The sequence below is a fragment of the Drosophila navojoa genome, chromosome 5, assembly GCF_054131105.1.
Source record: "Drosophila navojoa isolate 15081-1374.11 chromosome 5, UAZ_NAV_1.0, whole genome shotgun sequence".
Classification (NCBI taxonomy): Eukaryota; Metazoa; Arthropoda; class Insecta; order Diptera; family Drosophilidae; genus Drosophila; species Drosophila navojoa.
Window position 1 is genome coordinate 17,403,037 of NC_142893.1, and position 11,860 is coordinate 17,414,896.

General features: G+C 40.2%; 2 protein-coding genes across 2 annotated transcripts; both read right to left on the reverse strand.

Moving 5' to 3' along the window:
- Positions 1 to 326: 326 nt before the first annotated feature.
- Positions 327 to 2,083, reverse strand: Cyp6a22 (Cytochrome P450 6a22). The gene is made up of 2 exons (XM_030382316.2): positions 879 to 2,083; positions 327 to 812 (listed from the first exon to the last, which is right to left on the reverse strand). The coding sequence occupies exons 1-2, from the start codon at positions 1,942 to 1,944 to the stop codon at positions 388 to 390; spliced, it is 1,491 nt and encodes a 496-aa protein (XP_030238176.2). The 5' UTR covers positions 1,945 to 2,083; the 3' UTR covers positions 327 to 387.
- A 1,486-nt stretch (positions 2,084 to 3,569) lies between these two features.
- Positions 3,570 to 5,342, reverse strand: LOC115561883 (putative cytochrome P450 6a14). The gene is made up of 2 exons (XM_030382278.2): positions 4,226 to 5,342; positions 3,570 to 4,159 (listed from the first exon to the last, which is right to left on the reverse strand). Exons 1-2 carry the CDS (start codon positions 5,340 to 5,342, stop codon positions 3,744 to 3,746), a joined length of 1,533 nt encoding a protein of 510 aa, XP_030238138.1. The 3' UTR covers positions 3,570 to 3,743.
- Positions 5,343 to 11,860: the final 6,518 nt, after the last annotated feature.

Below are 11,860 nucleotides of genomic sequence, written 5' to 3' on the forward strand. Positions count from 1 at the left end.
TTCGCAGTTATTTATCTAATCTAACTACAAGTTCAGAGTATGAAATGCCGCAATATTTTACTAAACAGTTGAAATTGAAATTATGTTCAGGGATCATTGTAAGATATGAAAAATATTTTCAAGTACATAGTTCTTTGCTCAACTAAACTTTACTCTTTCATATTTTGGTAAGTTTTAGTACATTAACATTATAGAAAAATAATCCATTACAAAAATCAAATTTGATTTATTTATTTAACTAAAACAAGAAGATAAATTTACTTATTTTAGTAAAAGCATAATCCGTTATCAGGCAGTGGTCAATATAGTTATGGCTTTATAAGTAGATTAGTTCACTTTATAAAATATATTTATTTAAGTATCTAACGTATATATAGGAATTTAAATTTACTTCTTAAGCTCTTCAACTTTTAAGTAAATGCCCGTCGATGGGCACAGCAATAGATTCGAGTTTTGAAATTTGATTTTGGACTCTGTGCGCGGACAGACACTGAACTGAAACCGTCTTAGCAGATGGAAGAGGGCGATGCTCGTTTGCATCTTGCCGAATCGCATGCCGATGCAGTTTCGCGGTCCATCGCCGAAGGGCAACCAGGATGCTGTGGGTCGCTGGGCCATCTGGTCGGCCAGAAAGCGTTCCGGTATGAACCTGTGCGGCTCGGGATATAGCACCGGATCGTGATGTATCCCATAGACGGGTATGTAAACCATCTGGCCGGGCTCGATGTAAAAGTGGCGATTCCCCTTGGCTGCATAGTACTTCTTGGAGATGCGCGAGAGATGCGGCAATGTGGGATACTTGCGAAGCGTCTCTATAGAAATGGAAAATCAATTAATATCTCTCTCGCTCTATTTCTCATATCTCAAATAACACGTACCTGCTATAACTAGTTCCATATAGCGCAGCTCCTGCATACACTCGTAGGTGAACTGTCCGTCGTGTGTCTGTAATGCCAGCTCGATCTCATCTCTTAGCCTCACCTGGATCTGCGGCTGTTTAGCCAACTCATACAGCGCAAAGGCCAGAGTCGAGGCGGAGGTATCGAAGCCGGCGGCAAAGAATATGAACGATTGAGCCGCGATCTCGGGCAGCGTGAGCTCGCCACGTTGCTTCATTTCAATCAGGAGATTCATGAAGTCGTTGCGCACAATCCCTTTGGACTCGCGCTCCTTGACCGTATCGCTGACGATGCGCATGTAAAAGTTCGTGACGTCCTGGTGTATCTGGCAAAGTCGCAGTCGCCTGGCCAGATTCGGAAAGCTTTCGATGAAGCCATCGATGAGTCTGTTGTGGCGCCGATCTATAAAGGCGCGTCGCCCCATCACGGCAAACTCGGCCTCCGGATTGCGCAGTCCATTGCACTCCAGGCCAAATGCACAGTTGCCAATCACATCTGAGGTGTACCTGGCCATCAGTTCGTTTATCTCCAGAATGCCGCAAATGGAATTGCTGGCCAACTCGCCGCAGACCTGCGCCAGCTGCTCGCCCACGGCGGAGACGGTGGGAAACATGAACTTCATCTTGCCGGAGCTGAAGGTGGGCGACATCTTCTGACGCAGTGGCCGCCACTTGGGCCCGTCGATGCGAAACAGATGCCCCGTAAGCGGATCATCACGCTCGTTGTGGTACATGCCGCGATCCTCGAAGTTGGCAAAGTCCCGGATCAACACCTGCTTGGCCAGCTCCAGATCAAGCACCAGCACCACGGGCCGCAGCATAAAGTAGAAGCCCGCAAACGGCGCTCCAGTGGACTTGAAACTCTCATAGAGCGGCGTCAGAATGTCCTTAAAGTGCTTCGTGCTGCGAAAGCCTTCCAGATTGCCCATGGGAAAGCTGGGCCGCACATGGCTTATGCGACGTCGCGCCCAATAGCTGAGCCGTGTGCGCACGAACCAGAAGCTAACGGCAAGCGTCACGAGCAGCAGGGCAATTACGTCCAACATATTCTGCGTTTCACTTTCAACTGATCTGAGTCTGAGTGTGAGTTGGAATCTGTTCTCTGCAGCTGTGCCTAATCAGCTGCTCTGAGCAGAGTACAAAGTGCGTTTCAATGTAAACAACAACTCTATGCCAGTTTAATTGGCGCCCTGGAAGAGCTTGCCGATGATCAATGTATGCATGTATGTGGCTGGAATTGGCGTGCTCTCAGCAGTTCCAGTGGACAGTGAGAGTGATGAACGCATAGAAAGAGAGAGTGAGAGTGGGAGAGAGAGAGCTGAAAAGTGCGCCTTCAACTTGAATAATGGAATTGTCATAACGGCATAGCACACAAGACGCCGGCTGAGAGAACTAACGCCGTAAATTACAGTTGCAGTTACAGTGGCTGTGTGGCGGCAACCGAGTAGCGCGGGTAAGCTAGTAAATACCCCCTATTTTACTTACACATGCATACTTATAAATAAATCGGACTAGCATGCACTTCATTTATAGAAGTAATATATGTACATAAATTTGAACACATTGATACATTATTATTAATGAATTTATTTATTTATTATATACATATATATGTATATATTTTACATGTAAAAGACTTGAACTTGGGTGTTTAATGGAAGTAGGTAAATGGAAAATTTGAACATATGTATATATTTTGTAAGATAAGCTTTATAATATTAGATTGAAAAGTTTTGTATATTTAATTCCATATAAGCCTATTCTCACTGCTATACAGGGTATATTTAGCTATGAGTTCACTTTATTATCATGCATATGCGTATACGTGTGTGTGTGTCGGCATGAATGCACAAAGTCGTTTACATGTTCATTTATTCTCAACGAATATTGAACAAGCGTAGGCACATAGAGAGAGAGAGAGAGAGAAAGAGTGAGATTAAGAAGCAGAGAGCCAGAGCGAAGCAATAACAAAGCGAGTAATTTGAGCTTCGTCAAGTGCTGGCGCTCGAAATGAGCTTTTTCGCTTATCAAGTTTATTTTTAGTTGCAAAGTTTGAGTTTGCGTGGATACAACAAATTGTTATATTTCATCAATTTGGTGCGTATTGCAAATAACCGTTATCTCAGTGCCTGACCTATGGCAATATCTTAACAATTATACTGAATTCCATTGAAAACAAAATTTATGTGTATAAAATTAGAGGTTGTTCTTGTTTTTAATGGATTCTTTCTTTGCTGCACGATATGGACGTTTAACTGTAATAGACGAAATGGTAAACAGCTTGAAATGGCGAGAAGGCTGGATGGAAGTGTCAGGTACATCTGTTGTCACCTCAGCAAAGTAGACGCTGCATGCCAGAGAAGCTATGGAGCTGAAGCAGAAGAGTATTCTTTAAGAGCTTAACTAGGTTTTGTTTTAAAGAGACGTTGCTTGTACTCAGAGCAAAGACCAGGCCAGATTCTATGCCACTCTCACCAATACATTAGAATCCCGTGGGTTTCTTATTTGTATTATACATACATACATATGTAAATGTTGATTATTCACGTTCCCCTCTGTCTCTCTCCAAAATAAGAAAACACATTTGGCTACCGCACTTTCAAAGCTCTTATTGGTATTAAGTCGTTATCTGGGTATTTAATTTATGGCCCCCACAGACTTGTTACTCACGTTTTCTTATCGTCCGTTTGTTTATTTAATATATTTTTTGGCAAACTCATCGCGAACACACAAATATTTTAAATTCTTGTTAAACCACTATGAACAAATTTTTATATTCAGATTAAGTTGAACATATTGCGAGTAATTATAGTTCGATATTATGTTGGTTTTGAACCGCGGCACATTAAATACGCTCTACTTTCAGGATAATTCCATCTTGGGTGGACAAGGCAAAGTTACGCTTATTGAACTTCAATGGAATCTCAGTGTGCTCGGAAACACCGAACTTGAATCGACGCAGTAGGGAGATTAGGCCGACTTTAGCCTGCATTTTACCGAAGCGCTCACCGATGCAGTTGCGAGGCCCATCGCCAAAGGGCAGATAGGCGAATTGATGGCGGGCCTTGATGGCAGCTGGCTCGAAGCGTTCTGGATCAAAGCGTTCTGGTTGGGGATAAATCTCAGGATCGTGGTGAATATTATGCACAGGAATCACTATGGAGGTGCCCTTCTCAATGACGAGGTTTGTGCCAGGTACTGGGTAATCCGTCTTCGCCAGTCGCATCAGATGGGGCAGAATGGGATGCTTACGCAAAGTTTCTGTACGGAAATGATGGGGGATGGATTATTAAAGTAGAATATGGGATTAATCTTTAGTTTTTCTACCAGCAAGGACTTTCTCCAAATAGCTCATCTGGCTAACAGCCTCGTAGGTGAGCTCTCCATCGGCTGTCTCTTTGAGCACCGTCTCGATCTCTTCCCTGAGTCGCCGCTGTATATCCTGCTGCAGGGCCAATTCGTACAGGCAAAAGGCCATTGTGCTGGAGGAGGTTTCGAAGCCAGCTATGAAGAACACAAAGGCTTGGGCGGCCATTTGTTCAATGGTCAGACCATGGGACAAATCAATGCCTTTGCCTTGACGTGCTGCCTCCTCGTTCTCGGCACGCAGCTCGATCAGTTGATCGAGGAAATCGTTGCGCTTGATGCCATTCTTGATGCGATGATCGACCGTCGATCGCACAGCCGTCATGAAGAAATTCGTCACATCATCACGAAACACTTTCAAATGCATTTTTCGAGCTAGATTCGGATTTGTAAAGATGAAGGACTGAATGATCTGGGGGTGGCGCGGGCTCTCGAAAAGCATACGACCCTTGGAGCGGAACTCGGCGGATGGATTGGCCAAGCTGTTGCACTCGATGCCAAAGGCGCAGCTCCCGATCACGTCTGTGGTGTAGCGAGCGCAGAGCTCCTTGATCTCCACGTCGCCATTCTCGGCGCTTGCCGCCGCTACCTCTTTGTCCATTGTGTCGGCCAGATGACGACCGACATCCACAATAATCCCAAACATGTGCTTCATCTTGCCGGAAGTGAAGACAGGCGTCAACTTGTGCCTCATGGAGCGCCATTCGTCGCCCTCGAGCGTAAAGAGATGTCCGGTCAGCGGCTCATCGCGCACATTGCTAAAAACACCGCGATCCTGAAACACATTGAAGTCCTTGACCAACAGCTGCTTGATCAGATCCAGGTCGATTATGAAGGCGACCCTCCTGAAAAACATGTATAGCCCGGCAAACGGTGTCTTGCCCTTGAACTGATCATAGATCCGCTGATTGATGTCGCGGAAATGGCGCTTTGAGCCGATGCCTTTCATATTTCCAATTATCGGCAATGGCTGCTCGTATGGAACCCCCATGCGTTCCCAGTAGTTGTACGTGTTTTGATAGAGGCTATACAGCAGCGCCAGGACCACGCCCAGCAGCGCGATCGTTAGGAATAGCATGGCGGATCAGTAATAATATATATTCAATTACAGTTTGGAGTGAACTTGGCACGCGTCGTGGGAGAACTGAATTAATATGAGAGCTTCTTATTCTATTTATGCACAGCACAGCTTGATAAGCTTCCAGAGAGTGCCGTTTGTAAACACTCGAAGCTCGTAGGTTCTCTATCAAGCGAAATTCGAAAAAAAAAAATCAGATTTGTTTACTATTTTATATATAAAGTAGCTAAACCGGTTTGGAAGCTTTACGCTCAGTGTGGGAGGGTTCAGATGCCTAGGCAGAGACATAGACAAATTTATTTACGTTTATATCTAGAAATACTTGTAAATATTAATATGTATTTTATATTGAAAAAGTACAAATAAAATAAATAAATGCTTAGTAGTAACTAAATACATTTAAATATTAATATATTATATATAATATATTATTATAATATAATATAATATAATATATTAATATAAATACTATTAAACGTAAAACATATATTATATGTAGAGTAAATATTCATATTGCTAAATACTTACCTGAAAATACTTACATATATACTATTAAATACTATTAAATACTACGAAATAAAGAATACATACATACATACATATATTACATGTAGAAATACATATATATTTTTTTGAAATTTTATAATAGACAGATAACAGACACAAGGTGTGGACTTAACTAATCGGACTTATCAGCTTGGAATTGTTGTTGTGTGTACATTTCATTTCAAACATTTAATGCCACTGTTAAGATTAGATGGACTATGGAAAAGAAAAAAGTTAGTCAATCATGAAATTTAACTTTGTGGATCTTAATCAATTTTCGCATAAGATATGAAACAAAAGTGTTTTCTGATGTAATTATTTTGCTGTTTTAAGTAATTATTACTGATACTAAAATGTAAAGAACTGGCAAATGAAAGAGAGAGAGAGAGTCAGAAGATTTCGTATGAAATAACTTTGCTTTTCACTTTCCATTGTCGGCAATATTTTTTACTTTTCTTATGGATTCCCTCCCTTTCTGATCTCCTTCCGTTTGCAGCCTACACTTCTCACCTTGTCCACCTTGGATTGTCTATTGGTAAATAATAGGTAATCGAGCTAGAGACGGATGACATTTTTTAATTAAAGTCTGTTTGGTTTGCGACTTTTCAATTGAAATGACATCTGCTGCTGCTGCTGCTGTTGCTGCTGCTCTTCTTCAGCAATCTATGGGATTTCGTTTGGTGCCGTGTGTTGTTTGCCTTGATTGTGTTGGCTTTTGGTATTGTTTTAATTAAATTTGTCCCGTGGTAACTCAAATCTTCCCTGAACTCTATGAAACTGATATCAAATTGAGAATCGAAGTCCGCCAGCGGCACAGCGGGTGGAGCCAATTGACTGGCAGCAGCGAGACGGGATGCCCGGCTTTATTACAAAATCGCGCGCAAATTTATGCGAAAGCGATTAGAGGTCCATAAAACGTTGATTTTGATGGGCAGCATCGCCGGAAGCTCGAATGGCGCCCGCTGATTTCAGTGGCTCGCGCTCCCCCGTCGGGTGTCCGGCTGCTCCTCGCACGTGCACGCTAATAAAAAGCCGTGTGTGTGTGTGTGAGTGTATTGGTGCTTAAAGGATTTGGCCTAATGCCTAGTGCCTGTTTTATGCCGCTAATGCGCCATAGCCATTTTCGAATAGACATAAAAAAAAAGTGTAGGCCTGCGTTTGGGCTGAGCTGCCCATGAAGTGGGTCGCATCAAATTCACAGCGGGACAAATCGAAAGTAAAGCGTGCAGTCCAAGGATGGCTTTAAGCTCAGTGTCTAGACACCAAATTTTTTATTGCAGCTGCAGAGGCAAAAAGCCAACTGGATTTTCATAATTTCAATAACTAAAATCTACAAAATGTTTGCTGCTGGACAAAGGGGCTAAGGCAGTGATTTATTGAACCGAAATTAGGAATGAAAATGTGGAAAATGTGTGCATGATTTATGAGCAGTTATATAGCAGCACGTATGCGGATTCAATTCAAAGTAATATCAACTTTTTTGCATTCTAATAAATCTTTTTTTTCTTTCAAATTAATATATATATCTGTGCATATAGAATTTATTTTCTGGCTCAAGCTTAATTGCCGACATGAAAATATGATAAAAATAAAAATATGAGAAAATATAAAAAATAAATAAAATATATGTAAAAAAAAAATTAATTCATAATATGAAAAAGTAAAATTAATAAATTTGCATATTCATTTTAGAGCCACTTTACAAATTTGTATATACTTTGACATTTAGTTGCCATAAAAGACTCCGCTTAAACAGCTTAAACGAAGCTGAAAGCAATGAATCTGATTAAAGATTCAGCCAACGGAGCTTAGCCAACTTTTCTGCTGGAGGAAATATAAAATTTTCGCACTAGTTAAGCCTTTAGCCCAATAGCCGAGGGCATTGCCCATGAATTATTTATTTGTTGGCAATATTTGGGTTTTTATTATGCTTATTGCTGCCCGAAAAAGTTTTCTAGGAGTGTGCGAGTAAAGACTTGGGCATCAATTGACAATCCAATTTGTGTGCACTTAAAGCCGTCTGCAGGACAAGATTTTTATATAGATCGTTTCGGTTAGTTACCAGCGAACATTTATTTCCATGCTTAACTTTTATTTATTTATATATATATATAAACATTTTCTTTTCTGTGTAGAGATAATTTATTTTGTGTAACGCTTCCTTGTCCTGCCTGGGCTTAACCAATAAAATTGGTTGGGGAAATTACAAAGGCAAGCCAATGGGACGCCCCAAAAGCAATTCATGGTCACTGCGCCCGTTTGAATTGTGGGCGATGCGAAATCGCTGCGTATAGCTGCCAGCGAACAACCACTTCAAAGTAATGGTCAGTGGCTGAGGCTGCTTCCAAATATTGATCTGAGCAACCGCAGGAAACAGAGGGGCAATATGTTCAAAATGAAAACAGATATTAGGGCTCTTAGAGATGCAGATCGATTCCACAATATGATATACATAATCTTGATGCAGGTATTAGGGCTCAAAAAGGGAGATTTTTTGGGTATATTGGGTAGATTATTTGGGAGTATTTTATATTGGAGATTGGAGTGTAGATGGGAGATGGGAGGGGGGAGAGAGGGGAGAGGGGGAGTGAAGGGGAGAGGATAGGGGGAGGGGATGAGGGGAGAGGGTAGGGGTGGAGAGGGGAGAGGGGAGAGGAGAGAGAGGGAGAGGGAAGGGAGATATGGGGATGGGGGTGAGTGAGTAGTTAAGGTGTGAGAGGGGAGTGAGTATATAGATATGGTAGTAGTTTATTTATATTTTATATATTAGATATTATATTTATATTGAGATTTTATATTTCATGTTTTATATTGTATTTTATATTTTTATTTTTATTTTATATTTATATTTTATATTTTATATTAGATATTTTATTTTATTATTTTTATATTAATATTTTTATCAATTTTTATCATTTGCCTTTAGCACTTTAAAAGTCAAACATAAATTTGCAAATTGAAGTCAAACACTTAAAATGCAACTGCAAAATTTGTTCATCTCTCGTGTTACAACCATAAAGTGGTCCAGAAGAGCCCTTGGAACTTTGCCAGTCAGCTGTGCGCGTCTGCGGCTCTATTCCGGCGAGAGAGTTTAGGATAATATAGCAGTCGAGAAAACTTTTTTTGCACCACAATTTGACAGTGCAGTCACGGATGTGTTAACCCTAAGGGCGCTACATTACGAGGCAGGAGAGAAAAGTTTGTAAGCGAGCAAATGCACTAATTAGCAGCGTGAAATGCCAAATAAATGTGTTGCGAGCAGCACACCGAAATCAGCGGAACTAGTTCTGAAAAATGGAGCGAAATACAGTAACATGCGATTTAAAGTTCGTGCTTTAGTTACATTTGCAGACAGCGAAATAATTGCAACATGGCAGATGGCCATCTGTCAATAGGCAGCAAAAAGCGAAAACGAACACGAAGAGCGAAACAACATTCCATCCACTCATGATGCTGCCTACGTGGCAGAGCAGCCATAGTTATTGTGGGCGGCGAGCACTTCCATTGATTTCTGGTCAATTGGCGGCGTTGTCTTGTCCGGCGCACAGCTGCCATGATGTGGCGTTAAATTATATTTGACTAGCGCGTGTCCAGCTACAGTTGGCCATAATTCACTTGCAACAATTCCAATTTTCGATTACTTCACACGCGCTGATGACATCATCATCATCACCATCAGAGAGCAGAGTGCCAGAACAGGTCATTATGTTATTTACATTTATTATTGATTCGCAACAAATTGCCAAACACTGACTAATGAGCCCATATTGTGGCCGAAAGGTCAAAATCCAGTTTGTGGTCAGCAAAAGCCTGACTGTTCTCTGTGTAAAGTGTGTAGGTAATTAGGCTTGTGCACAGGTGTTTCAGCTAGAGAAGTATCTTAATAAGTTCAAAATAATTGAGGTGAAACAACTGGCGAAAAATTAAATTTGCATTTCTTTTAACTTGTCCAATTAGCACGTATTTGGCTCACGATTTGGGTCTCATCTTGACCTGATTAGGGTAGTATGAAGTCGTTGCTCTTTTGACACTTATTCCTGTGTATTTCGCTATAAAGCTGAGATTTATGGGCTGCGTCTATATAAATCATGCTTAGGTCACAATTCATTATGCTTAGCTGAGAGTCACTCGGTCATTCTGCATACCAATTTGCCGTAGCATACTTTTCCGGGCAGCCGGGGCCAGACTGGCCAACGGCAAAGGTGTTCATTTTTACGATCCACGGACGGTGCTTTGGCCAACAAATGGCTTGGCAGCAAGACTGCATAAATTGCTAATTAGTTGAGCGGAAAAGGTGTCCGGCTACAACAAAAAGGTGGGCGAAAAAAAATGGGCAAAAGAAACAAATTTGCCAAGTTCAAGCTGACAAAGCGTTTTGTAAACTTATCAAGCACTTTATTTATGCTTTTTATTGGGTTGCCCCAAGCAATTTATCTAGAGAAAAATGCGAGCCATTGAAAATGAAATGCAAAATCAAAACACAGCGAAATTCATTTCCACCTGGCCATGAAGCGCAGTCCACTGGAATAAAATGGCTTGGCAGAAAAACAAAAGTAGAGGATTTGCTGTTTCTCTATGCACTTTGAGGTAGATTTAATACGCTTACAATATAATATTATAATGCTACATATATGTAAAATTTTATTATTTATATTGTAAACAGATTAAATAGATGATAAATTAATGTGTGATTTTTGCAATCATTTATATATAAAATTTTATTTTGAATATTTATATTAAATGATGCGCAAAGTCTCGATTTTTTTTGTCTTTCTCTATGCAAATCAATTTTTTTCTTTTGAATGTCCGCTTATTTTCCTTACACTTTTTCTACCCAAATTTTTTTTGTTCGTTGTCAAAGTGTATAAAAAGTAGTATAGAAACTTTTTCGCCAACATATAATTTATTACACTTTCTAGCATTTCTGCTTTGTCATCGTTTATTGTTGTTCACAGTGAATTGGGCAAAGTCTTTGTAATTTGTTTCGCTTAAAACACGATTTAAACTTCAATTCCATAATTTCCAATATTGTTTCTACAAAATTTATTGAATGCATTTATTTTATTGGCAAATTGTGCGTAACTAAGCGCCAACAATAATATTTGGCATTTGGCAGCAGCAGTAGCAGAAAAAAAAAAAAGAAAAATAAATAGATATAAACGTGTTTTCGATTTATGGTAATTTTGTTTACAACATGTTTAATTTAAGCACATACCCTGTCCTGTGTGCATGGAGGGCTTAAGGGGAGGGATTCTGATTTGAATTTTTAATTTTCATAATTAATATTATTTTGTGATATTATTAGCTTTCTAATTAGTTCATGTTTTTCATTATATTTATGTGAAAATCATGTTGTTTTAGCTATGAAAATTTGTTGTTCGATATTCAATTTAATTTTTGACAGAGACTCTTAAATGCAGATAGCCTGAAATAGAAATAGATAACAGAAATGGCGTTTGCAGTCAGCTATCTTAATTGTCTAGAAATAATTTTTTTTTAATATTTTATATAGAAATTTTTTAATATAAAGTATCCTTAGACATTCAGCATTTTATTTACATTTATTTCGAAATTTCTGCCTCTATTTTACAGGGTATTTGCCACAGATCCCCACCTAGTGCAGTTACAAAATTGTTGATTGCGTAAGCATTTAGCTTGACCCGAATCGCTAGGCTTGGGCCTTAGATTAGTGGCAGTCGGAAAACGAATGTGTGAACACAATCAAATTTGCAAATCGTTTGTTGTCCACGCATTAGGCTGTCAAATGAACTCATGCAGGGTGCGTATGTGGGACCAAAACAAATGAAAATGCGCATTGACAATGTCAATGGGAATGAGAATAATGGTGTGTGTGTGTGTGTGTGTGTTTGAGGCGTGGCAGCAGGTCACGTTGTCCCTATTGGCAGAGATCCTTTGGCATTGTCAGTCAAGGCTTAGACTGACTGAGCTGTGACTTTGTCGCTTGCCATTGC